At 43.4% G+C, this 24467-nt stretch overlaps 1 protein-coding gene across 1 annotated transcript in view; it reads left to right on the top strand.

The window, feature by feature from the left end:
* LOC126530654 (uncharacterized) overlaps positions 1–24078 on the top strand; it is a 100048-nt gene extending 75970 nt beyond the window's left edge. The window contains exons 6-9 of the mRNA XM_072287983.1: positions 4084–4365; positions 5880–6024; positions 12153–12422; positions 23488–24078. Of these exons, the coding sequence (XP_072144084.1) occupies positions 4084–4365; positions 5880–6024; positions 12153–12422; positions 23488–23606 (816 nt within the window). The 3' untranslated portion in view covers positions 23607–24078. The remainder of the gene's footprint in view (positions 1–4083; positions 4366–5879; positions 6025–12152; positions 12423–23487) is intronic.
* Positions 24079–24467: the final 389 nt, after the last annotated feature.

Below are 24467 nucleotides of genomic sequence, written 5' to 3'. Positions count from 1 at the left end.
ATATATTTCATTTCTTGTTTCGCCATTAGACCTTTTCCATTACCAGTTTCTGTTGCTACGCTTGCTGATGAAGGTGTTAATTATTCGCCGCTTATTCCTGTCCGCAAATTGTACCAACATCTTTCCTTTAGTGTTCGATGTCATAGCTGCCAATTCCTTGTTCACCAGCTTGCGTTTTCGCCACTTTTTCAGTGAAGTCACACATGACTAGAGAATACGGAGGCTTGCACTTTTCTCATCAGTAGTTCAATATCTCCATAAAACTGTTCTATTTCATCGTCATCGTGACTGGAGGTTCGAGCGTAGGCTTGTACTACCTTTATTCCATACCTCCTATCTAGAAGAAGGCTTGACATCCAGGCCCGTTGGTACATAGTTGACGGAAAACAAACAGTCACAAGAGACAAAGAACAAGCAGAGATGTTCACACCACAACGACTGGTCGTTGTAATGTGTATCTCTCTTCTTGTGGCTTGTCTTTCGTGACTTTTTTTTCTTCTTGTATTTAGTTTTATTACGACTACTACTACCCTCTCATTAGTGCTGTAAAATTCGTCAATGTTCCCCGCTAGGTCCCTGTGGATTACGAATCCTACCCCATATTGCTTCTTATCTCGGAGTCCTCTATGGCAGAAGACGTGACCGTTAGTCAGCACTGCATAAGCCTCACCAGTTCTTCTAAACTCACTAAGGCCACTCATATCCTAAACAATGTGTGATAGTTCCTTCAGAGTCCTGCTAAGCTAGCATCACTAGAGAGGGTTCGAGTGTTGAAAGTACCCAGGGCAACCTTTCAGTGGTGGCATGTGCGGGTCCAGAGATTCTTAGCACCCTCTGCTGCGTTGCAGGACTGCCCGCCGCCTTGGTCAGGTGCTCCGCAGCTGCTGGGGACTGAGGGCGATTGGTTGATTGAAGGATTCACTATATAGCGAGGTGGTGGCCGAATACTGCACCAGGGAAGCAGCATTCCTCTTCGGGTGAAGGAACGTCTATTGTTTGAAGCGTAGTGGGCCTTCTTCAATTAGTTGTACCTGGATTAGTCTAGCCTCACTGACTCTCAACATTTTTTGCCGCTGTGAGACGCAATTCCAAGCTTGTAGACGTGATGCACTGAATGTAAAGTTGAGCTTACCCCCTTGAGATTAAAATAAGAAAACGAGGATTTGAACTTCTGACTATGGCAGCCGAGCGACCGAGATAGCTCCTTCGGGTAACCCTGTAGATGGTGAGGCCATCTTACGGCAGAAAAGTCTAGTTTAGAAGATCTTGCATGTTTAAAAACTCGCTGATCAGAATAGGTAGCACAATATATCATTATTTACAAATGGTTCTAACCTCGTGGTTCCGGAATCTCACGTACGCAGGTGATATTGAACTTGGCTAGGTACACCAGACATTTTAGACGAGCCTGAACAGCACTTAAAACGAGTAGGGTGAAAGTAATGACGAAACTAGTCGCCTCGCTGACCCGAAAAGCACGAGTCACGCACTCGCAGGTGTACAGGCATATCGTGCCACGTTGAATGCCGATGCATCGAGTGTGACTAAGGTGCACTGGCATACACATACCTGAATGTATAAGGCAACGTTTGCTCGCGGACGAATGTGAAGACTCCGAGATTAATTTTTTGCGACATAGGACTCTTAACACTACTCGTTCCAAAAATAACGTGCGCAATTCGCTCGCTTCGATTATAGAAGGGGACCATCTAAGCAAGCACACTTCGTCAGCACGGTTTGGAACTTGCTGCGGATAAATGCTTGCCCGTTTATTACATTGTGAAGCGCACAGTGCTAACATCTATTCACGCATTAAGTTCACCGAATACGTTTTCGAGATAGCATTAAGTAATCTGGATGTAGGTAGCCTTAAGAAGCCAAAATCTCGTCCACTTAAAGGGAACGCCATCTCAGCATGTATATTAAAAGAGATCCTAGGAATTTATGCACTTTAGATTATGTTTGCGTGCTGACTAGAAAGTGTCAGTCTATGTCCTTCTCGCAAATGTTACAAGCCTGAAACCTCGCTTGATTTATTCGCGATAGACGGGTTTTGCTGATTGCGATAGCTAACACAGTATTGCATTATTTCTAAATGGTTCTAACGTTGGAGTGCCAGAATATCACGTACGCAGGTTAGATACACGGCTAGATACACGAGACGACCTTTAACAGCACATAAACCGAGTAGGATGTAGGAATGGCGGAGCTGGCCGCCTCGCTAAGCCAAAAACCCCCAGTGACGTACACACGGATGTACATAATGTTCTACAATGCGTTTGAAAAGCTTTATCCCGTGCGCACCAGCCACAGTGCGCGCAGCTACAGAAAGCGCTTCTTACCGTTAGAGAACGGGTCCCGTAAGGGGAAATTTATTCGAAAGCGACCGGATTATGCAGTAACCTTACCATATTATCTCGAACTGAGAGAGCGTGCGTGCGTTAAGCGCCTTGAGTGGTGGCACTCCGCGTCTGGGAAACGGCGACTTTGCCTTTCCTATATATGATAGTGTTCCTTCCAGTCAAATCTGACAGGCAGTCTTGCAACACTGACCCCAAAGTCTGGCAAGAGACTTTTACCACACCAGTTATAACATAACATAACATAACGACGAGAATGGAGCGGTGGTAACACAAGACCATTTCCAGAAATCTGTGAACGCTTACGCCACTGGCAGTCTGAAACTTGGCGTTGCTGGATCCGTGAATGGTTTCCTTAAGATTTCATTTTAGAGTACAACTCTTAGACACCTGTTTCTTCATTGAGCGTCGGCCCCGGCGAAGGCAAAGCCAGCAAAGGAATGATAAAAAAAAAAGTGAGCATGGAGCTCCGCGAAAGGCTGAAGACGGCAATAGCGTGGTGAGCCCGATGGTGATAGCTGAAGACGAGAGTATGGCGAAATCCTGACGAGGAACGAGGAGTGCCGCAGGAGACGTGCTCCACGGCGGTGACCCGCGACGAGAAGGTGACATAGCAGCTTGCGCCTTCACCCGGTCGCCGCTGATGTCATTACTAAGGCATGCGGCGAGCCTGTCCACCAATGCCATATATAAAGACAAAGTGATTGCGTGGGTTTCTGACCCACTGTGCATGCGCTACTCAACCAAGGCCGCCGCCGCCGGAGAATGCGCTCTTGGAGAAACCCATGTTCCCGTGTTCGAGCTTTCATTCTCGGCAATCGGTGACGTAAACGATTGAAGTGCTTCTTCTGCGGCTGGTGGTGGTGCAAAACCAGCTGCCCGAGCAGAGGTTCCGTGCTACTACCGAGAGGACTCTGACGTTCGGATCTGAATTATTTTCCTCAATACATTGGGGGTGAGAAACTTTTGACCAGCTGCGCTCAAATTTCTCAGGAGGGATTATCGTAATAGTCGATAATATTGGGGGAGCCAATTGTACAGGCCCTTTTTGTTGAAGCAGCCTTTCAAGCCATGCGAGTTTGCGTCTCGCAATAAACATCCTACGCAACTTCTCATGCAAGGTCACGGTATCTCAGCGACGTCTGACAACCGTCCATGACATCCTTCTGTCATGAGGCCGATGCTACATTGGACAAACCGGTCGCTGCATTAACCAATGACTGATGAGACGTTCAAATTCCTCAGGAACTGAAGCCCACAGCAAGGAATGCGGATTCTCTCAACGTCTGAAAGATAGAGCCTTTCTAAGAAAGCATGCAAACAAGAAAATGCGCAAGATGTGTGAACTATAGAAAATAGCGGGTTAAAATTGCGACAGCGTTGCCGCGCACACGTTCACTTAACATTTTAAATTGAGAGAATTTTCATATGTATGTCCACGTGTGTGGAGGTATAGTAGTACCAAACATGGAATCGCATTTAACCACGTTGTTGCAACTATCTTCCTCTTGTCTTCTTTCCTACATGTGGTTTCAGAACCTGGGCGCCCCACACCATAATTGTTCGTTGATGGGCAGTTCTCTGTAAATTTCGTTCTTGCTTGTTTAGTCCATACTCAATGCTTAGTTTCCATGTCTAACAGCTGATGATGGCATGCAAATTATGTGGCATAGTCGCAGAGTGTACTTTGTCGACATTTATCACTGTACGAACTCACCGACAGGTGACGACGGCCGTGCTGTTCCCGTCTCAGCTGCAAGCTGTGGTACGTGAACTGTGCCGCACGGGACGTAAGTTACCCAGCTTGCGGACTATCGGCACAGGTGGCAGCGTGCTCCCGCCGTCCGTAGCAGAAGCAGCCCGCGAGGCCTTCGGTAGTCTCGAGCAGTTGGCGAGGGGCTATGGCATGACGGAGTCCTGTGGCGGTGTCACGACTCAACCGAAGACTGGCGAGTACCTGGATAGCACAGATATTGGAGTACCATCAACAGGAGTCACAGTTAAGGTACAGTATGCTGCAGATTCCTGATACCACCTGAAGCCGCTGTGCCACCGGTACAAAAAGTAAGGAAAAAAAGCCTGCAGAAGCCCCTCTGGGAGATATCTATGTGTACGCAGGCGTTGTGCCACTTGCTCATCTGCCGGCAGCGCGGTGTCATTAGCAATGTTATGAAACTTGCTCCGGCCAGTATAAACGACCGCGCCGCGGCGTTACGAACTAATGCGGTGGGCGGCGCAAGGTGAATTGATGACACAAGCAAACTACTGCAGGTTGTGGAGCCAGGCGCGCTTATGACGTTCCCACCAATATTAGCCATTCTCGCTCTTTATCGTTTTATTCATCCGCGCCACACCATTAACTACCGTGATCAACCATACTCCGGCGGTGGCTCTGCACTGTATTCTAGCCGCTTAGGCGGCTGTGTATGGTACGACTACGGCGCCCTACCTAGAAAGCAATCTGCGATGGGGACATTGTGCGCCGGCTACTGATAGCTTTGTGTGCGCTATATTCCTGCCGCTGAAGCAGCTGTGTATAGGTCGACCACGGGAGCCCTATCTGGAAAGCGATCTGCGATGGCGATAGTGTGCTCCAACTGGTGATAGCTTCGTGCATGCTGTTTTCTTGCCGCTTGATTCTCGCAGAAGCGAGACGCATGACCCCTATCTTAAAGGCGATCTCATCTTACGTGACGGACATACGGACGGGTTTTCTCGTTGGGTAGCCATAGAAATGCTTACGCTTTTAAAAGAGGTGGCGCACTGTGTTCTCGTTCGCAAATACTCCAACTGTTTAGCGCTAAGCACTTTGCGAATATGACCAGGAAGCCGGCTCTGTTACATTTTTTTTAGAATATGTTTGTGGGTAAATATGTCTACTAGATGAAAAGTTTTATTGATATCCTAAATGGCAATGACTGTGCAAGCATCACATTGCACGCCTGCACAACACCATTCAACTGCTTAGTCATGCTGCTTAGTCGTTTTATGAATGCGATCAAGACTAGCATGTACAATAGCTTGATATGTTAGCAGTATTGAGTAGTGGAACATGTGAGTGTACTTGCTCCTGAGTGCTCATTTTGTTAAAAAAAGGGGTGGCTGCTGTGATATACATACAATAGTTTAGTACTGAAAAAATACACGAGGAGATGTCTGAGTTTTCCTGATTTGCTGCAAGCACGTATTGAAAGCCTGTATGTGGCTTTCAATTCGTACATATTTCTAAAGAGATTTCATTGCAGTGGGAAAGAGCCGCATTGACTCCATACTGTGCGCTCAACACTTCGTGCATGGTAGCAAACTCTATGACTTTTTAGGAATGCTAAACATTACTCAACAGTTATGGATACTGCATCTTCGTGCAACTAGAAAAAACAAGAAACTTGTTTCTGTTTATTTCTCATAGGACCTCACTTTTTTACGATTTGAAAGTATTCTCAAAGCGAATACAGTATCATGCCTAAAAGTGCCTTCTCTCACATATAGACGTCAACAGTGCTCTGCTTTTATTCATAGGTGGTGGACGTGCGTACACGCGAAAAGCTTGGCCCACATCAGGTAGGGGAGATCTGCTTCCGGACGTTGTCAATGGTGAGGGGATACTACAAGCGACCCAAAGAATCCGCCGAGCTATTTGACGAAGAAGGATGGTGCAAATCAGGTGAAGAGTAATATCAACACCGCTGTTTATTTTGGCATAGCAACTCGCATTGCTTTTTTCTCCGCGTCACAGCGTACCATGCAGTGAAATTCAATCTGTTCGAGTGGTGATTGGAAATGTGGCGATATGATGCCACCTTTACCAGGGACGAAAATTGTGCGTGAACATGGTTGGCTTTCATCTAGCTCCGCTGCACGCCACATTCTCAACGCAGCAGTCATGAAAACATTTGATGCTGTTACTTTAATGATGCTTTTAAAGAAGCTCCTTGTGACGCCAGCAGTTTGAATTTTTTCAGAAATTTCTCTAAAGGGCGTTTTAATCCAAGGCATAATTTCGTTTTGTTATGACACTTTTGTGGAGTCGAAGCACTAGTTTTATTGATCATACAGCAAAGAAAACAACAACTTCTACGCATTACAGCGTCGATAGCTGACATAACCGAGTCCAATCGCATACGCCCCTTCGTGTAACCTATAAATGACAAAAAAACCTAGAGATGTAAGGTTGCATATATATACGGGGTGTTTCAGCGAACCCTTTCAATTTTTTTGAAACGTTGCATGTGGCAGATAGCTCAATTATAGTTTATGAGCCGGTCTACGCAAAGCGGTGGACGGTACTTGCACCAAAAATTAAAATGCAAAATCCGCTAATTAACACGAATTCTCTAATTAACGTTATAGCTAATTTTCAAATGGTCCTTATTGCAATGCCCAAATTTTAGCAGTATACTTCGATTACAGAAGAGGACCATCTAAGCAAGCACGCTTCGTCAGCACGGTTCGGAAGTTGCTGCGGATAAATGCTTGCCCGTTTATAACATTGTGAAGCGCTTGTGTCACCGGTTGTGAGACATAAATTCCCGAACTGTGTGGAGAAATGCATTGGCGTTCCAGTTACTTGTGTGCTTCAGTGCATGAAGCGACGTTTTCTCACAAAATTAACTGGAACTTCAATGCATTTCTGCGCAAAATTCGAGAATTCATATTTCGAACCTGGTGTCATCTTGAAAATACGTTGCGAACTCCACGCCTATAATTTGTAAATTGCAATATGGGCGATAATGTTTTAGTTAAAAACTTAATTTGTGAATTAATATTAAATAATCGCGTTTGCGTGGCAATTTTTTGTGAAAGTATTGTCCGCTGCTTCGAGTAGGCCAGATCATCAAATAAAATATCTAAAATCTGTCACAGGCAACCTTCAAAGATTTTTGAAAATGTTCACTTAACACCCTCTCTCTTGCTCTCTCTCTCTCTCTATATATATATATATATATATATATATATATATGCGCGTGAGTGTGCGCGTGTTTATTCACTTCGATAACAACTTGAAATGGTTTCAAAGTAGTTTACATTTGACTTTTATCGCGCAAGCGTCTAAATTCTCTCAAAAGGCGGGGGTTCGGGTCCTTGGCCACATGGCGAAATCTAGGGGTGGGCGAATATTTGATACTTTGCAATAACGAATCGAACAATCCCATACTTGAGTTGGTATTCGAATCGTATTAACCTCTATCTATGAACAACACAGAGTATTCGATTTGTTTTGGAGTATTTCAAATTGCTTCACGTGCGCGATAACACATAACATTGGAGCAACAGTGCGCAACAAATTTACCCCTGTGGCAATAGTTGACATAAAACACCGCGAACTTCGTCGTAGAGCAGAGAAAGTCACTCATGAATGAGTCCAGGATATGCAAATAAACTCATCAATAAACTCATCAAACTCCATTTGTGCTTTTAATTAACAATGCTTCATAGCGTACAATCAGATGTTCCAAACTTCCTAAAGTTGCGAATATAACAAGATGTGAAGACAGTTACATATTAATGCTAAGATCACCTGTTTAATATAATACATCTATTGTAAAGCATTGGATTTGATTCGATTCGCTTCTTTCTCTAATTCATTCGTATTCAATTCCGCGTCAAAAGTACTATTCGCACAACCCTACTTAAATCCTGTGTGCTTTGACTAGTTCAAAAAGACAGGACAGACTTGAAATTCAACCTATGCGTCGGCACTTTAAGTCAAATTATAAAGAACACATATATGTGTGTGTTATATACAGAGAGATTTTATAGCGAAATCATGTAGGCCCGCTCAATTTTGTATAGAACCTACTAAGTATTGTACTATTACATTGTTACACCATATCTATTACATTTCACCATTGTATAATACCTGGTTCTTGAATTTCTTTTGTTTACTTTGGTGTTCGCGTAAAAATTATTGTCTAGTCTCCCTCACATAATACTCCTACAAGAAGCCTTCGAGGTAATTGTCAATAAATAAATAAACATTCAGTTGCCTTGTCAAGTAGCGCTTTTGCGCTGCTTGTTCCTAGCCAAGGTATGTGACGCACCGGGGGACAACAAACTTCGTCGTTTTCCCGATAACGCGCAGCACAACTTGTTGAATGAGCTTTCAGGATGGTTTCTTACACGCAATATTTGAAGAATTTTGAAACAGTATTGTGAACGCTCTGGCCAACATTATTTTGTGCACAGATTTTCGATCGTATCAATGGGATTCGTAATTCATGAGCAGTGGGGCTTGGCATTGACCAGCTTGGGCGTCTATGCCCAAGCTGTTCGGGGTATTTGCATCATCATCACTCCAGTGTTATCCCCCGACTCACGTCATGCTGTCATCACGACGTCGACTCAGCCATACAGTCTCTATACACTCGTTGCCCCGTCGCCGTGGTGCTGTCGTGTCGTTCCAACGTCAGCACTCCAGCTTATTCATTCACATCCTGCCTAATACCCAAAAACTTCAGTCTTTATCAGAGAAGTTATTGGCTGCACTGTGCAAATACTACTTGAGCAGCAGCTTTACCATTCATGACGGAAGTTTAAAAGTGTTTCCTGGAAAACGGTGAAAAACTATTTATTATAAAAGAATAGCTTAGAGGTAGGATTTTCAAGACAGGTGTGCAAATATACAAGCCTGTTGGTTTCGTGGTATCGAGCCGTAGCTGCAGGATGCGAATTGTAGAACGAGCGTAACCCACGTAACACGTCTTCATCCATACTTCCCGCCAAATTTAGTTTCGCAGGGTTTCCTCCTTTGTTATTGTTTGTTTCGCAAAATTAAATGATTACATGGAAGTGATAACTAAAAAAGCTGCGACTTGGTCTGCCCGACATTAGCAGAAGCAGTAGTGGGAAATCAGAAGAAAGAGGCAACGAAAATTTCGGTTTGAAACTATACGCGTTTGTGGTGCGGTGCTTAGAGTGCTCGCCTACAACACGGCGGTCCTGGGTTCAAATCCTGCTTTACGTTGTGCACAGTATCTGTGAAATAACACGGTGTGCTTGTGTACGAACCCTTGTGTACTCGCTACCGCGATTTTACTTTGGAAAAGCAGAGGTTGTCACATTTTTTTTAAGAAGCTGGACCTACGGCCCACATATTCTTGGGCCGCATAGGGAGAGCTGCTATTTAGTACTTTCATGCCACATACAAAATGGTCCATTTCCTCGGCAAACTGCGTGGGAGGAATCTTTAATTTGAACTTTACTACCACGTAAGTATTACCCATTTATACGATTGGCGGCTTCGTAAGCACCGCTCTCTTAATATATGCTTCGGCTGCTAATAAATGCTTCATCTTTACGGGCCACATAAATGGGATTTCTTATACTGTTAGTCCCATATATTTGGACTGCATAGTAAGCGTTGTTATCTTGAACTGTTCTCGTGGATATAAGCCACTATTATAGGCGGCACTTGACTGAGAGTCTGCTGACGTCCTGCCAAGATGTTCTACTTTTATGGCTGTCTTCATCATTTCCGATTCTCTGTTTCAGCCATCATCGGCAGTTTCAAAGTAATATGTATAATGGGTCAACTTTTCCACTTCAATCACACATTTCTGAATTCTCGCCACATTCTGTTTTTCATACAGATTTCTAGTAATGAAGGACCCCCTTTGGCGGCTTAACTAATGGTGCTGTGTTTCTCGATAACTTTTTTGAAATCCTTGTGGCTAGCCTCACACGCACATCGGAATGTCAAACATAAGGGAGAACATTAATTGGCTTGTGGGTATTTCGACACGAGGACCATCGTCTCGCAGGGACCTAACATCAGCAGGCATTCAGTACCACTTGTGTGCGCTGCTTAACGCTAGGAGTTCACAAAATAAACTTATGTGGCGTACACACAGGTATGAAGCAAAAATTATCATGCTTTATGAGAAGTTAGGGCGCAAAAAGCGGGTTCGACTAGACATAAGGGCGATTTTTCGTCAAGTAATAATCTGGACTACACACGACTATAAGACGGTTTAATGTTAACTACGTTACCGCTTTTTCGTAACATTAGCTCCGTGTGCATCAGCACATTGATAACACGTGCTTTGGTGGCTATTCAGTGCCCGTTCAACGGTTTATTTAAGTGCTAAGTAGCCGTTTGTTAAATTCCAGCTGTCTAAAGGCCCAATAATCATCGGATAGCCACAACGAAAACTTGGAAGCAATACAGCTAGAACTGTTTCGGCTGTGCTTGTGAGTCTTTTCAGGCGTCGAAATAATATGTAATGTACGTGTATGAGCCATACCTTTCTTGCTTCAAGTGTCTCTTGTTTTCCTGACTCAGTTGCGACAGCTGAATCACTCTTCGCCACCTCAGGACGTTCACGGGCATGTGCATGGCAGGCCTCGTCCACATTTTTATGCAGCTCTAAATAAGCTTTGTGCCTTTACCTAGCGTTTCCCCAGCTAGGTAAAATATACACGCGCTCTAAACCTTCGAGTTCTTTTTTTCCAGCACCATACACGCACTGCCGCTGCATTTAAAAGCTCTAGCAATATTATTAGTCAGTCTCTCATTTTATAGTATTTGACTTGGACTTACCGGCATCATATCTAAGAACACACACACGGGCCTCTCAAAGAAGAAGCAGACTTCTGCGTCACCTACGTTTTGTATGCGCACTGTCTGATTACTGCTTGGTCTGACTGACAGAAACGCCTGGTCTGGTTGATGGTTGCCCAGGGTGTTGCAATTCGGCTTCCACTACGCAAGGACGTTGCCTATTTAGGATTTAGTAGGACTCGATGGTTGTACTTCAGGTCATCTGGATGAAGAATGATCCGAATGGCACTGTAAATGACTGTTGCACAGCTGTGAAAACCACAAAACAATTGAAATATTTAGCTTGATTTCGCAATAACTACGCAGAGTCCTTATAGCATCGTACCCAAGTCTGACTTTAATAGGAAACATAAAAACATTGCACCACGAATTCATATAATTTGAATCTCAGACACATAGGTAAAATTTTACACTGAGTTAGGCGCACCCAATGGTATGACACATATTTCGACAATACTGCGATGTTGCTCCTGCATGTGCGGCCGGCAAAACAACCCATTTCGGAACAATTTTTGCGGCAGCTTCATGAGCACTATCCTCATTTAATATCAGTCACATTATTCATATACACATGCATCAAAGGTAATAATTCCTCTTTTTGGTGTACTGTTAGCCCTGCATATTTCATTAACTAAAATATAAAACTCATTTTCCATCACAGTACCTGATAATGATACTGTTTTGAAGTCAGGCTCTTGTCTGCCACTGCCAGTATTGGTTAGCAATAAATGAACGCCTTTATAGCCAAGCTACTCCACAACATAAACATTCAGCAAACAATGCAAGATGCCAAGTGGGTGTAGACTACATTCTGCGTATGAGACCCAACAAGGTGGATGGTGACGACTTCCTAAGCTGTCAAGAAAAGTATGGGCTTTCGGTCATGATTGCTTGGACCCTTTCATAGCTGTTTAGTTAGAGGCACCAATTTTAAATGTGGACGTCTTGCTAAAATGTTAATCAGAGCGAACTAGGATTGAGACAGCGCTATCAGCGGCAGCTGTCCCATCACTATCTTGTATGTTATGTCTCTTGTGCTTACTATCCGTTCATACGAGTATCTGCCTCTTTAATAATATGTATGTTTACTTCGCAAAATTCAGAAATGACTGCCGCGTTACTGAGGACAAAAAAGAAAAACTAACTCCCTTAGCCTCCTGGGGTATACACATATCCTGCATTCTGCCATCATCCTTCAGGCACTGCTAATACTGTTCGTACCTTCTCTGCAGGGGACGCTGGGTACTACGACGTGGATGGTCATTTGTACTTCTGCGAACGCCTCAAGCAAATGATCAAGTGCATGGACAACCAAGTTGTTCCTTCTGAACTGGAAGATATGCTACTCCGCGAGCACGCCAATGAGATCGCCGAGGTGTCTGTTGTAGGCCTTCCACACTCCGAATACGGAGAAGCTCCTGCCGCTGCAATCGTTGTCACAGAAGAAGTCAAAAAGGAAGACTTGACCACTCTAGCTAACCGGATACGGGAAACTGTTGCAAGTAAGATATTTACATAGACAAAAAAGTCCCCCTTCCTGTTTAACGCCCACCTGTGATTACAGGAGAATGTTGGGTGAAAATCTCCAATTACACCATGAAAGAAACATCCGGCATTTATTTGCATATTACACAGCGGGCAAGCACACATAATACAATTCCTTATAAAAACGTGTCTTACATACAAATAAGTTAAACGTGCTGGCTCAGTGGCTCTTAAAGAGCCCCTCACCAAGCCCCGTAGCAATTTTTCGTTATACGCTGGAAGTTGTTACGTGTCCTCTAGGGAGCGTTCTGCCAGAAAATATTTTCAAATTGGCTCATTTTATACCGAGATAGAAATATGTGTGTGCCGCGAACGCATGATTTCAGCAGGCTGATTCCATAGCCAAGCAAGACACCCTCTCCACTCGTCCCGTCTAGCCTACGCAAATGAAATTCCTGCCCTGCGTTCTCCCATACCGGATCTCGACGATCCCGCGACGCATACGTCACAGGCCCCGCCTTCATTTTCTTTTTTTTTTGCTGCTCGTTTTCTTTTCGGCGCTACGCACTTCCGCCGATGGCGAAGCGCGCGACCGTTCTCGTTCGCGCAGTGCACGATTTTGCGCGCTGTGCACGAGGAAACATGACTATCGGTACAATTCAGCGCTACACGAATACTGAGACAGAACCAGCGGATCGCAGAGCGTAATCACATGCTGGAACACGTTAGAAATTGGCATAGTTTCGGTACCTGCGCACGTGACCACGCGACCGTGGGAATAAGCAGACGAAACGCAAGTACATCTATCTCTCTTGCTTCTGTGCGAAGTAAAACAAAAAACCCGCCGATATTTCGTTTGTGCGTTTTATTATATCTCTAAACTTCAATTCGTCAATTAAAGCAACAGATCGCACGGATAACAGATGTTGTCTTGAATAATTGTAGAAGTCACGTGTCACCACGAGCAACGTCACACTGCGGACACGATTACGTAGGCGCAGGGGCAAGATTACGTCATCGTCCGGCTTGGAGCGCGGAGGCCGCGAGTGAAGAGTGAAACGGAGTTCGCATTGAAGTTTCAGATCTTACCGCGGTGCGTTGCGATGTATTACTTTGCGGACACGATTGTTATCGCACAGCGTATGCTCTCCGATTGTCAGCTCAAAACAACCAGACCTAGTGAGCGGCCCTTTAAGAAATGGTAAAGTTTAGGGAAATAGAGCAAAATTTCCGGTGGCCATACGGTGTGGGTGGCCGGTGTGGGCATTGGAGTTCAAGATAGTGTGTATATATATATATATATGGTGTTTCGTATAGAATGTCGAACATTTTTAATATCGCCTGGGCCAGAGAGCACAATTCCAATCCTTGCTATAAATTTGTCAATGCGGCGGCCATTACATCAAGTAATCAAGACTAATTAAATAACAAACCTAAGGGCCCTAAATGACTAGTTACTTAAATGTTTTACTGCACGTACATTGTTCTACAAATTGCAGCCTGCGCGGTATCCACTTGAAACAAATTCTCTAAACTGCTCTAGTTTAGCGATATTATTTCTTTTGACAATGTCCGGGGAAATCCACTGGTGTTCCAATTAATTTCGCGCTCCAATGCATAAACACGCGTTCATATATATATATATATGCGCGCGTGTGTATGTGAACAAGCAAAGGAGGAAAACTGAGAGCCCCAAATTTTGTTAATTATCATCACTGAAAGCCCACAGACACTGAAGCCAAGGAAATCACCAAGGAAGTTAACTGTTCTCCAAGTTGCTCACGAAAATAAAGAAGTGGGAAATGAGAGTAGAGGATAAAATGACTTGCTGCTGGTGAGAGCCGAATCCACAGCCTCAGTAATACGCGTGCGTTGCACTACGAATAGTGCTACGGCTTCGGTCATCAATCCATGCACTAAACTGGGTATCTTTTGTTTACTAGATTTAGCACTGGGAGTGTTAGCGAACGCTACTCAAAGCTATGGTGGGCGGATTTGGAACATCATTTCTTTTTGTCCGGCGGCGTCGCGTAATACTTCGACTTAGGAGAGCAGGCCCTTAACTGAAAAAAACCCTCGTATGTACCTATGACATTAAAGCTGCCAGATTCCAGACCCTTGCGGTGAATTAATGAGAGAGGAATAGAAACCGAGCAGCTCCATATTTAAGTCATAAAAATAGAAACCCACCAGAAAATTAAGCCAAGGAAAGCATCGGCAAAATTAGGTGTTCTTGAAATCCTATATAGAAGTTTTATAGTAGTCTGGGGAAAATACCGTAACTCTAGTAAATTAGCTGAATTACTTGTAGCGGTGAAGATTACTTGAACGAGAAATTGAAGTGCATCACCAACTAATTAACTTTCAAAATACTTTTTCGTGGTTCCTATTGCAATTTGCGAATTCTAGCCGTTCAGTTCGCAAGGCGTATCGATTTTTAACAACTTCTAATGATCATACGGGCATCGAGATAGCAGACGGGAAATTTGCTGCACAAATACACTATAATTCGAATTTTTACCAAGCAGCCTTTTTGTTCTCTAACGCTGAAAAGTCGCTGGAATACCGGCAAGTTTTGGGAATTGATACCTAGAAACTTGTTTCGCTCGTTGGCTCGTGATCTCACTGTTTCACGGACATCTTTTCTCGTACTCTGTCTTTTATGAAAATCATGCCTCGTTCTGTAAAAGAAAGATTTTGGTGCTGCATTATGGAATGACAAATTCCGCCATGACATCTGTGCCGGAGTTTTTAGATGCATTACAATGCATTTCAATTTTGTTCCCTGTTTCTCATGCATGGAGATATGTGCCTTCATCTATCCATTTTTTTTACCTTCACTACTGACGCCTGTAGGGGAAAAATAAATAAACACAGTGCCCACATACCTTTAGCTGGCTTTTATTTCACATCCAATATGATATTTTTTTCGAACACTGAAACGTGCGAGAAGCTTCGCAGAATGTGGCTGTAGTAGCCCATGTAAGTGCCGAAAGAAAAAAATGGACAATCTTTGAAAAAAAATACGCCCCCAAATGCTGAGACAAGTCAATCGGAGACACACGGACTAGGGCGTTGCGTGTTTGTCTACCACTCCCTTGTCCCGTCTTCTGCAGTGTACCTCCCAAAGATGTTGCTTCAACCAACAACTCCGTACTCATATTTGTTGCAACCAAAGTGAGCTCCTGAACCAGCATGTGCATCATCGTTCAATATACGAAGCAAATATACGAAGTGGTAAATACTGTCACGTACTAGTGACGATATAAACAGTAGTGACGATGGTAACCAAGTCCACGTGTCAATAGCAAGCTATAAATTCGACATTTATTTAATCATTCATTATTAGTATAGAAGGAGGTGGCGGACTCATTAAAAAGAATAACGGTCAGAGGGACCTCCTATTAGTAAATTAACACTATGGAAATTAATACATTATGGCCAGATAGCAGGGATCAGATTACATGAAGGTAATGAAGCAGATAACCAAATACAAGAAACGTGCTTACAATAGTTGAAGTTAAAGTCAAACACAAGCAAAAGAAAGACAGATACTGCGTATCAGTAAACAAAAATTTAGTAGTTGACACATTAAAGAAACATATGAATGACATATTTCAAATACGAGGTTATTGATGCCGATAATTAGAAACAGAAATATGCTTACAATATGCGAAGTACAAGTCAAATATATGCTATGCAACGAAAAATATACAATTTAAAAAAAAAAAAGCTAAAGACAATGGCAGATATAGAATAAAATTACTGTATTAGGCAAACACACAGCCAATAGAAAACCTAAAATTTCTGAGAAGACACAAATTAAAGAAAACAATGGGAGATAGAGAATAAAATCGATACGTTAGGCCAATACAGAGGCAATAAAAACTAGCAAATAAATTTGTATACAATGTATGTTTGTAGTAATGAGTGTGTAACCAGGAGTGCGCCTAATAAATATGTATTCATATCTCTCTTGAACGTTAATGATGTACAGCAGGCACAACATTAACACTGATATGGGGTGGTAGTTTATTAGAGTATTTAATGGCCGTAAGAAGGGCAGTAAACATTCCGTAAGTAGTGTTTATTCGAGGCAGTAAAAATTGTTTTGCGAGGAATGTCTCATATTGTTAATGCTGATAATAGCATATCTATAGATGTATCAATAAATGATTTGATTGTGTAGTGTGCAGCATAATAGTAAAACAAATTTGAGCTCGATCGCATATTGTAATCGTAGGATTTTAAGGAAGGGAAATATAGTACTGCATGTGACATGTCACTAGATAAATTGATGATCTGAAGGCTTGAATTTATAAATGTTGTAGATATGGCATGTGCGTGGTGTATGTGTCTCCTCAAACTGAGATGCAGTATTCTAAGTGCAAGTTATTCTTAAAAAGGGGATCTAGTTTGATGCCAACGAGCACAACTTCACGTGCAGGTAAAAGAACATGAGTTTGTCAGATGAACGGTGGTGCGGGCGCGATGACACATTTATGTGTATGAAAAAGCAAAAACAGCGTTTAGAACGACGGATCTGTAGTTTATTACTTGTGCACCACGCGGATAAATTGTTTAGGTGAGAAGTTAATCGCTTTATTACAGTATTTATGAGTTTGCTATTAGTAAAGATAGTAGGGTCGTCAGCATATAGTATAGATAAAGTACCGGTTAAACAGTGAGGAACATCATTATTGTACACGAGGAAATGTAAAGGGCGTCAAAGCGAGCCTTGTGGGACACCCCTGGGGACTGATTTAGCACGTGAGGATGAACCACCAAAATTTACAACGCGTTTTGGTAGTCAGGTAACGGCGGATGAGCGAAAGAGCTGGGCCATGAATGGCCAGAGCTTCAAAGTTGTAAGAAAGAATGTTATGACAGGTTGTGTCAAATGCTTTACTGAACTCAACAGAAACTGAGCCAACGATATAGTCGTCGTCAAGGGCTTCTTTTATTTCGTCAGTGAATTATGTTATTGCTATTTCAGTCTGATAAACATTATAAACCAGTGTTGCTCACGCGAGAGAACATTAAATTTGTGAAAGTAATTTTGTTAAACGGTTGTACAATTGCTTCCTCAATAAATTCCCTGAAAAAGGAGAGCATGTAGATTGGGCCATAGTTTGAAATTAGTTCTTTGTAACCTTTCTTGAATATAGCACCTATTTTACCGCGTTTCAATTCGTCGTAGAAAACGCCTGTTTTAAGCATGCACTTAATATTGTGCGCGCGTAGATCGGCGTTATTGGATGATATCAATTTTATTTTCGACGATTATAAATCATCAAGGCGGGGACCTGTAGTTGTAAACTAGCAATTGAATTGGACACTTCTTTGGGTTACGTACGGTACAAGTAAATTGAATTTGGGGTTTGCCTGAATACTGGCTGTGGAATACTGTCTGGTGAATACTTGCGTTGCACAAAAGAAAAAGGATTTATTCATTTGTGATATCAGTGGTTTTCGTTCCTGCCCTTGTTCCTGTATTATGTTTGTTGAGTATGCAGTTTGATGAAATTACCTAATGGTATCGCAGGCTTTGCGGGTATGATTTCTGTGTTTAACGATCGCTTTCTCAAAGTACGAGCGCTTGGCTTCTTTCAAGAGTCTGGTAACTGTATTAAAATAAGTTACGTACCGCCACTTTAGACTTACAATAAAGGGTTGGTGTTTTAAATATTACATGCATTATTATCACGTTTATTATTGCGTTATCAAGTTTATTAGTACTCTTTAAGAGGTATCCTGTTGTCCAGGGCTTTGTAGGGTTTTGTCGCGGCTGAGAACCAGTGGCTATACTGTGTTCGGCTCGTAAACTGTGAGTAAATGCTTCCACCTTTGTTTTTAAATCACCGGAAAACCAGGATTAGGTCTCGCATTGGAAGAGTCGAGTTGCAGTTGATTTCTGCAATCTGAATAATGAAGTTAGTGGCGTGAAAGTTTTATGCCGCGCTGGTACGGTGGGTTGATATATTTTAATAGAACGAGAACTTGATAGTTGTCCAACATGGGAATGGTGAAAAAGGCAGCGCATTGCTCTAGGTGTAAGTTTAATAATACACTGTTAATGAGTTAGATCATCCTAACGGAGGACATCTTGTCGGCACAATTATTAGTGAATCTAGGCCATATCCTGCCTAGCAATTGGTGTAATTGAAGCAATGACTATCAGAGGGGTTAGGAATATCTATGTTTACGTTACGAAGGATAACGACATTCTTGTTTTCGTTTGCAATGATGTTCAAGATAGCATCTAGTTGGGAACAAAAACTAACGGAACAAGAAGATAGGGAATGATATACTGATCCAATATTGTATTTTTATTGTTAGCTGAAAGGAAAGATATATCGAATTCCAAGAATGCAAATTCAACGTTAGTGCAAGCAAAAGAGAGATGGTGGCGACGACGATGTGGCTGGTTATCTTGGACGAGAGAGAGACAGAAGAAATATGACAGGCAGGGAGGTTAACCAGATGGAAAGACTTGGTTTGCTACCATACGCTAAGGAGAGAGGGGAGGTTAAGTGATAGCAAAGTAGGGATAAAGAAAGAATGAGGATAGACATACAATCACAGTCGGTAACTGTCACCGCACACCATCACCGCAAAGCACAGTAGTATTTGCAGCACTATGAACATCTGTTCAGGCTACAGCCGTTTGTCCAATTCTGGTGCTCTTAAAAACTGCAACAGTTCCCTCATCACCCTCCGCTGCTTCGGCTTGTCATGTCGGCATTCCAAAATAAGTTCGTCTGTTATAGGACATTGTTGAAAGCGCGCTATCGCTATTGCGAGCGATCGTCTCTGCAACTTGTAGCGAGGACAGTCACAGAGAAGGTGTTGAAGAGTGTTCTCGCTACCACATCAACACACGAGGCGTCGTCCGCCCATCCGATTCGGAATGCAAAAAAACTTCGTGAAGGCCAGCCCTAGTCATATTGGACAAAACAGGGCAGCTTCACGACGGCCGAGTCCAGCTGGAATGCAAATGCATAAACAAAAGTCTAGGTTTCGCAGCCAGTTGTTTTGAAAACTTCCTGCGTTCCACAAGGAGAACGTGACATCACGAGCGAGCATTCGAAGTTTTCTAGCCGCATCTGTCCTTGATAATAGTATCGGCTTGTCTTCGTGTCCTTGAAGAGCCGACCGAGCAGCGTTATCGGCGTGTTCGTTCTCTATGACGCCGCAGTGACGTGGAAGCCACTGAAGTGTCACGTGTTGTCTTTTCTCAGGCTAGGCATTGATTAGTTCTGTAATCTAGAATATCAGTTGTTCGTGCGGTCCACGCCGCAGGGCTGATAGCAAAGACTCCAGTGCTGCCTTCGAGTCACTAAATATTGACCATCTTCGAGGTTGTTCTTGCTTGACGAGACGAAGTGCAGCGCGAAGAGCTACTACTTCCGCAGCCGTCGGTACCTTTAGGTGACACATCTTGGAACTGATGGTGATGGCCTTCGCTGGGAAATCCACGGCTCCAGAGGAATACTGGAGAGTTGCCGATCCATCAATATAAATATGTACGTGGTCGGCGTACATCTCGTGCAAAAGGAGCAGAGTTAGTTGTTTAAGAGCAGGGGATAACAGCTGAGATTTTTTCCTGATTCCTGGTACGTTGAGGTGCACTGCAGGTCGAGTCAAACACCAAGGAGGAATCAATAGCTTAGTTGCGGGGGTCAAGCCTGATGGAAGGCGGATGCAATAATCTGAATTCGTAGTACAAAATGATGACTGCGGCTTTTCTGGTGGTAGTGTTGCAAGATGATGGGAACGGGCACGGGCAACGGCAATGTGTGTTTGTATGGGTTGGTCCCGGGTGATTGCAATAGCCCCCACTGCCGATGTGCATTTTCGCAAACCATGACAAACCCTGAGAGCCTGAGCTTGAATAGCCTATAGAGCACGAATATTTGTCTGGCAAGTGTTGGTCAGTACGGAAGACCAGAAAAAGAGCCCTGTACAATTGCAACATTGTATGCACTGACATTCGCCAAGTCTTTCCGCCCAGAAAGTTGAAACGCTGGGAGATTGCTGTCAGACGCTGTTGCAAACCGGTCACGTGCGGGCTTCATGAGAGATCTCAATCAGTGATTATGCCAAGAAATATGTGAGTCTTCTCATAAGAAATTATCTGGCCATTTATTGAGATGGCGTAGGGTGTCTTGGACGATAATTGCTGAACCATCACACCAAACATCCTTACATACATATACTTCTCTTGTGTAGACGGGAATACCAAATAACTTGCTATGAGCGTTAGTCAGGCATATTTCGTATAGGCAGATGATAGTGAAAGCTATATTTAGATTAAAAAAGAAGTCGACCATGATATGATAGGTAATGAAGATGCTACGTACGTTAAAGTGTATCAGATATTTATGGGTAAGCCTGGTGGTATTTAGTTAAAGTTAAAGTTTTAGTTCTTCTTAAGTATAATACATTGTCTGAAATATTTGAATATTTATGAAAAGGTTAGAACAGTTACGAGGTGATTAGCTAAAGGTGGTGTGTGCTAGAAATAACGTAAAGGCGGCTCCCTTTTGTGTTTCGTGCTTTGATCCGGCGGGTCTCCGTCCATAGGAATTTCCAGTGGTGCTGTGTTTTAAGTTGGGGGGCTTGAGCAAACAGACATTTGTTGTCTCCTGTTCAGTAGTCGTTAATAAAGACCTTGGTATCTGCAGACGGGGGGAAAGCGGGAGTGTTAGTGTTTAGTTGTGCTTTCTGGGCTATACTTAAAAATTCAGCCCTTTTAGTGCGGGAACAGAAGCGTGCTATATTATGCTTATCCTCATTGGCAGGGACGAGGTGAACAATGTCTATGTCAGATGGTGCCACAGGCGACTAATCTTGTCCCCGATGTCTTGCAGAACAGCGGCATAGTTCTTGCCCTGTCACTCCCCACACCCTTGACTTCGAAAGTGTTTGTACGAGAATACTGATCGAGGTCCGCCACCCTTCTAGCCAGCATTTCGTATTATTTTGCGAGCTTCTTGCTCTTCGCACTCACAGCGTCTCATTTTCCCCTATGTTCTTGATATAACTGGTTGATCATGCGCAAACTTGCACACATTTCTACGATTTCTCGCCTGAGGGCGTCAACATCATGAGCGAGTTGTGAATTACTAGACATCGCTAAAAAACCGCGGGAGTCACTCTGGCAGCAGCAGTCGTTACAGAACCAATGCGACAAATGCCGCATAAAAGCGAATACTAAGCCGACCAGCCAATGAGTACGGCTTAGAGGCGTTTTAGAGGCGAATGAGGATAGCTATAGGGGCTTCTTGGAGCGCCATCTTTTCCTTATTTTTACCGGAATTTTCTCACGTGTTGTATAACGTTTCGACCGTGCATATAAAGCGACGAGAAATGGAAATAAATCTATTGTTGAAAGTTAGTGCTGTATACGTCATACGTGCGTTTCTGTGGTCCTTGTTCAGCTTCCGCTGCAATAAAATAAGATGTGCTGCTGCCAAGTGAAGCATGAGGCCAGGCTGATCCTTTATTGCAGTGCTGGTAGCTCCACATCGAGATCAGTGGTAGCGCTACGAGATGTCACTAGGTTTTCCCGGTGATGTTAACTGGTGGTGCTGGTGGGCGTGAAGTCCACGTGCCAAGACATCTGAATACATGTCACCGCAACGGTGGTGCAAATCAGCGCTTGCCAGTGACCGCGCTCCGATGTGCGCAACTAAAAAGCATGGCTTAGCGTCGTTTCCTTATTGCCACGCCTGCTGCTGCCAAGTCTGCAAACATAATATGCCTATTACGTGCGCTACACTTTCCATGGCCTGGCCAAATGTATGTCCTCTTCGTAATCTGAACTAGAATGTCGGCTATAATCCCCGTACGTCTCTAATCCACACCGCGCTATTTTTATGGCGTCTATTATATCTCATTCCATTTTTCCTCACGTAATTCTGAGCTTGTTCTCACGGTTCTGCTTCAACCCGTACATTTGTGCCAGCAGCATGCAGTGACCTTACACTTCCCTTTTCAAGGATAGCGGTTAACTCCCAGTCGTCACTTGGTAATGTCGTCCGTTCGCGCTCCAACGCATTTATATTCGTTTGTACACTTCCTTCTCATAATCACAAAAACGTAGTCGAGGACGGCTGAGAAAGTGGCGTGATGAAAATTCAACGCCACTTTCAACATTCCAACGCGTATTATGGGGTCAGCTAACACAAAAGAAAGGCAATTGAGATAATTAGTAGATCCTTTGTTCAGTAGTATACGTAAGTACGCTGATAATGATAATAATGATGATGATGATGATGATGTTATACCCTGGGCATACTCATGGGAGCACCAGCTTTAGAATACACCAAAGAGCCACATTAGCTAATTATGTAACGTAGCTAGGGCTTGGCGTTGTCGAGGTAGAACATAGGCGACCGATCAGACGAACACTCCGAAGCCACTGATTCTCTCATTACAGCGCTAGCCTAGAACCCGGTCTTGGCACTGAAACGCGTCCAAATAGAACTAAACAATACGTAATGCGGCGACGCCTCTTCAGCAGAAAACGGCTATACCACATTTTTTGTGGCATTTAAGCATGAATTAAAGCTCATGAATTGCATAATGAAATAGTGGTTGCAAAATATCAATAATGCATCACTTGCATTGGCAAGCCCATGTACACTGCTCCTCTTGCTTTCAGCAATAAAGAACTTGGTGGCGTTGGTGGTACATCGCAATGATGTGCGCGTTCACTGGCTCGGTGGCAAGTCAGTGACACTGTCAAAAAACAGCGAACATTTTCCATGAACGGTTGTAGCTACAACGCCACGCCAGCAAGCACTTTCTAGAGAGGAACTGAAGATTACTATGCCGGCTCTGCCGTTAGTGCTGCCTTAATACAAACTTTAGAATACGGATATTCGCCCTGATACAAACCGCATTAGAAGTTTTCTCAACGAAATAAATTATTAAGATGATAGCTGTTACAATTGCAGACTCGGCACAAAGAGCGCACTTAGGTACCGATGGTTTTTTGAAGGCCTTACATTCTTATAAGCTTTAGTAATAGTTTAAGGCAGCTTTCTCAATGAACTTTCTTTTTCGATTTCGCAGCCAGCCTCGCCGTGCACAAACACCTCTACGGCGGCGTTTACTTCGTGGACTCTCTACCGAAGACTGAGACGGCGAAAGTGAACAGACCGGCACTGGTTCGCTCTCTCATGCGAGCCTAAATCTAGTCTGACTTATGTCGAATAAAAGATTCGCTATGACTATCTTTAACACGCTAGAATGGGTGGCGCTTAGATGACTGTACGCTGCCAACCCCGCATCGGATGTGGGTATTACCTCGTCTAATGAAGGGAAGAACCTACAGGGTCTCTATTGAAGCGTCACGCTGGCCAAGCCGTATTTCCTCTTTTTTTTTTCTATAGCCTGGCACTTGCTGATGAAGATCCTGTGGCCAGCAGAGGCAAAACGACAATTCAGCATGTTGCAGTAGTTGAAGAACAAACAAGGTGAACGTTTTAGGGCTTTTTTTTTTCAGTGAAGGTAGATCGTGTTTGTGGTCGTACTGTAGGATGCTGTGTGCTGCTGCTCCGGTAATTATATTATTTATAGATATATATGCGATAGTTATGTTTATGCCTCATGAAAATATCAGCGAATCGGTTTATGAAACCCATGTACCGTTCACTTACAATGACGTAATAGTTAGCGCAGCTCTTTCTGTCCAACATTCGAAAGTGTAACGCCCTGTTAATAATTTATGCAATACATTCAACAGCTTTTATATGTACTTGACTTTCTTTCATTTCGCCATTCGGCATGTGCAACAGGTTCTCTATTAAATCATGATCATATCATAATGACCACTAGTAAGGACAAGGACAGGGAGAGAAAACACAAAATGATGACACGGGTGGTAACTTTCAACTGATTGAGTCACGGACAACACATGTCAATACATAGACAAAAATAGCATGCGCAGAACGCAGCGCCAAGACCACTCATCAGCCTAGCGGGGCATTCACCCATGAAAAAATTGATCTCTTATTTTTTATTGGCTCGTAACACCAGCAAGCATGCTTCGT

The sequence above is a fragment of the Dermacentor andersoni genome, chromosome 4 (assembly GCF_023375885.2).
Source record: "Dermacentor andersoni chromosome 4, qqDerAnde1_hic_scaffold, whole genome shotgun sequence".
Classification (NCBI taxonomy): domain Eukaryota; kingdom Metazoa; phylum Arthropoda; class Arachnida; order Ixodida; family Ixodidae; genus Dermacentor; species Dermacentor andersoni.
Note: the sequence above shows the minus strand (reverse complement) of the source record. Positions and strands in the feature narration are given on the sequence as shown.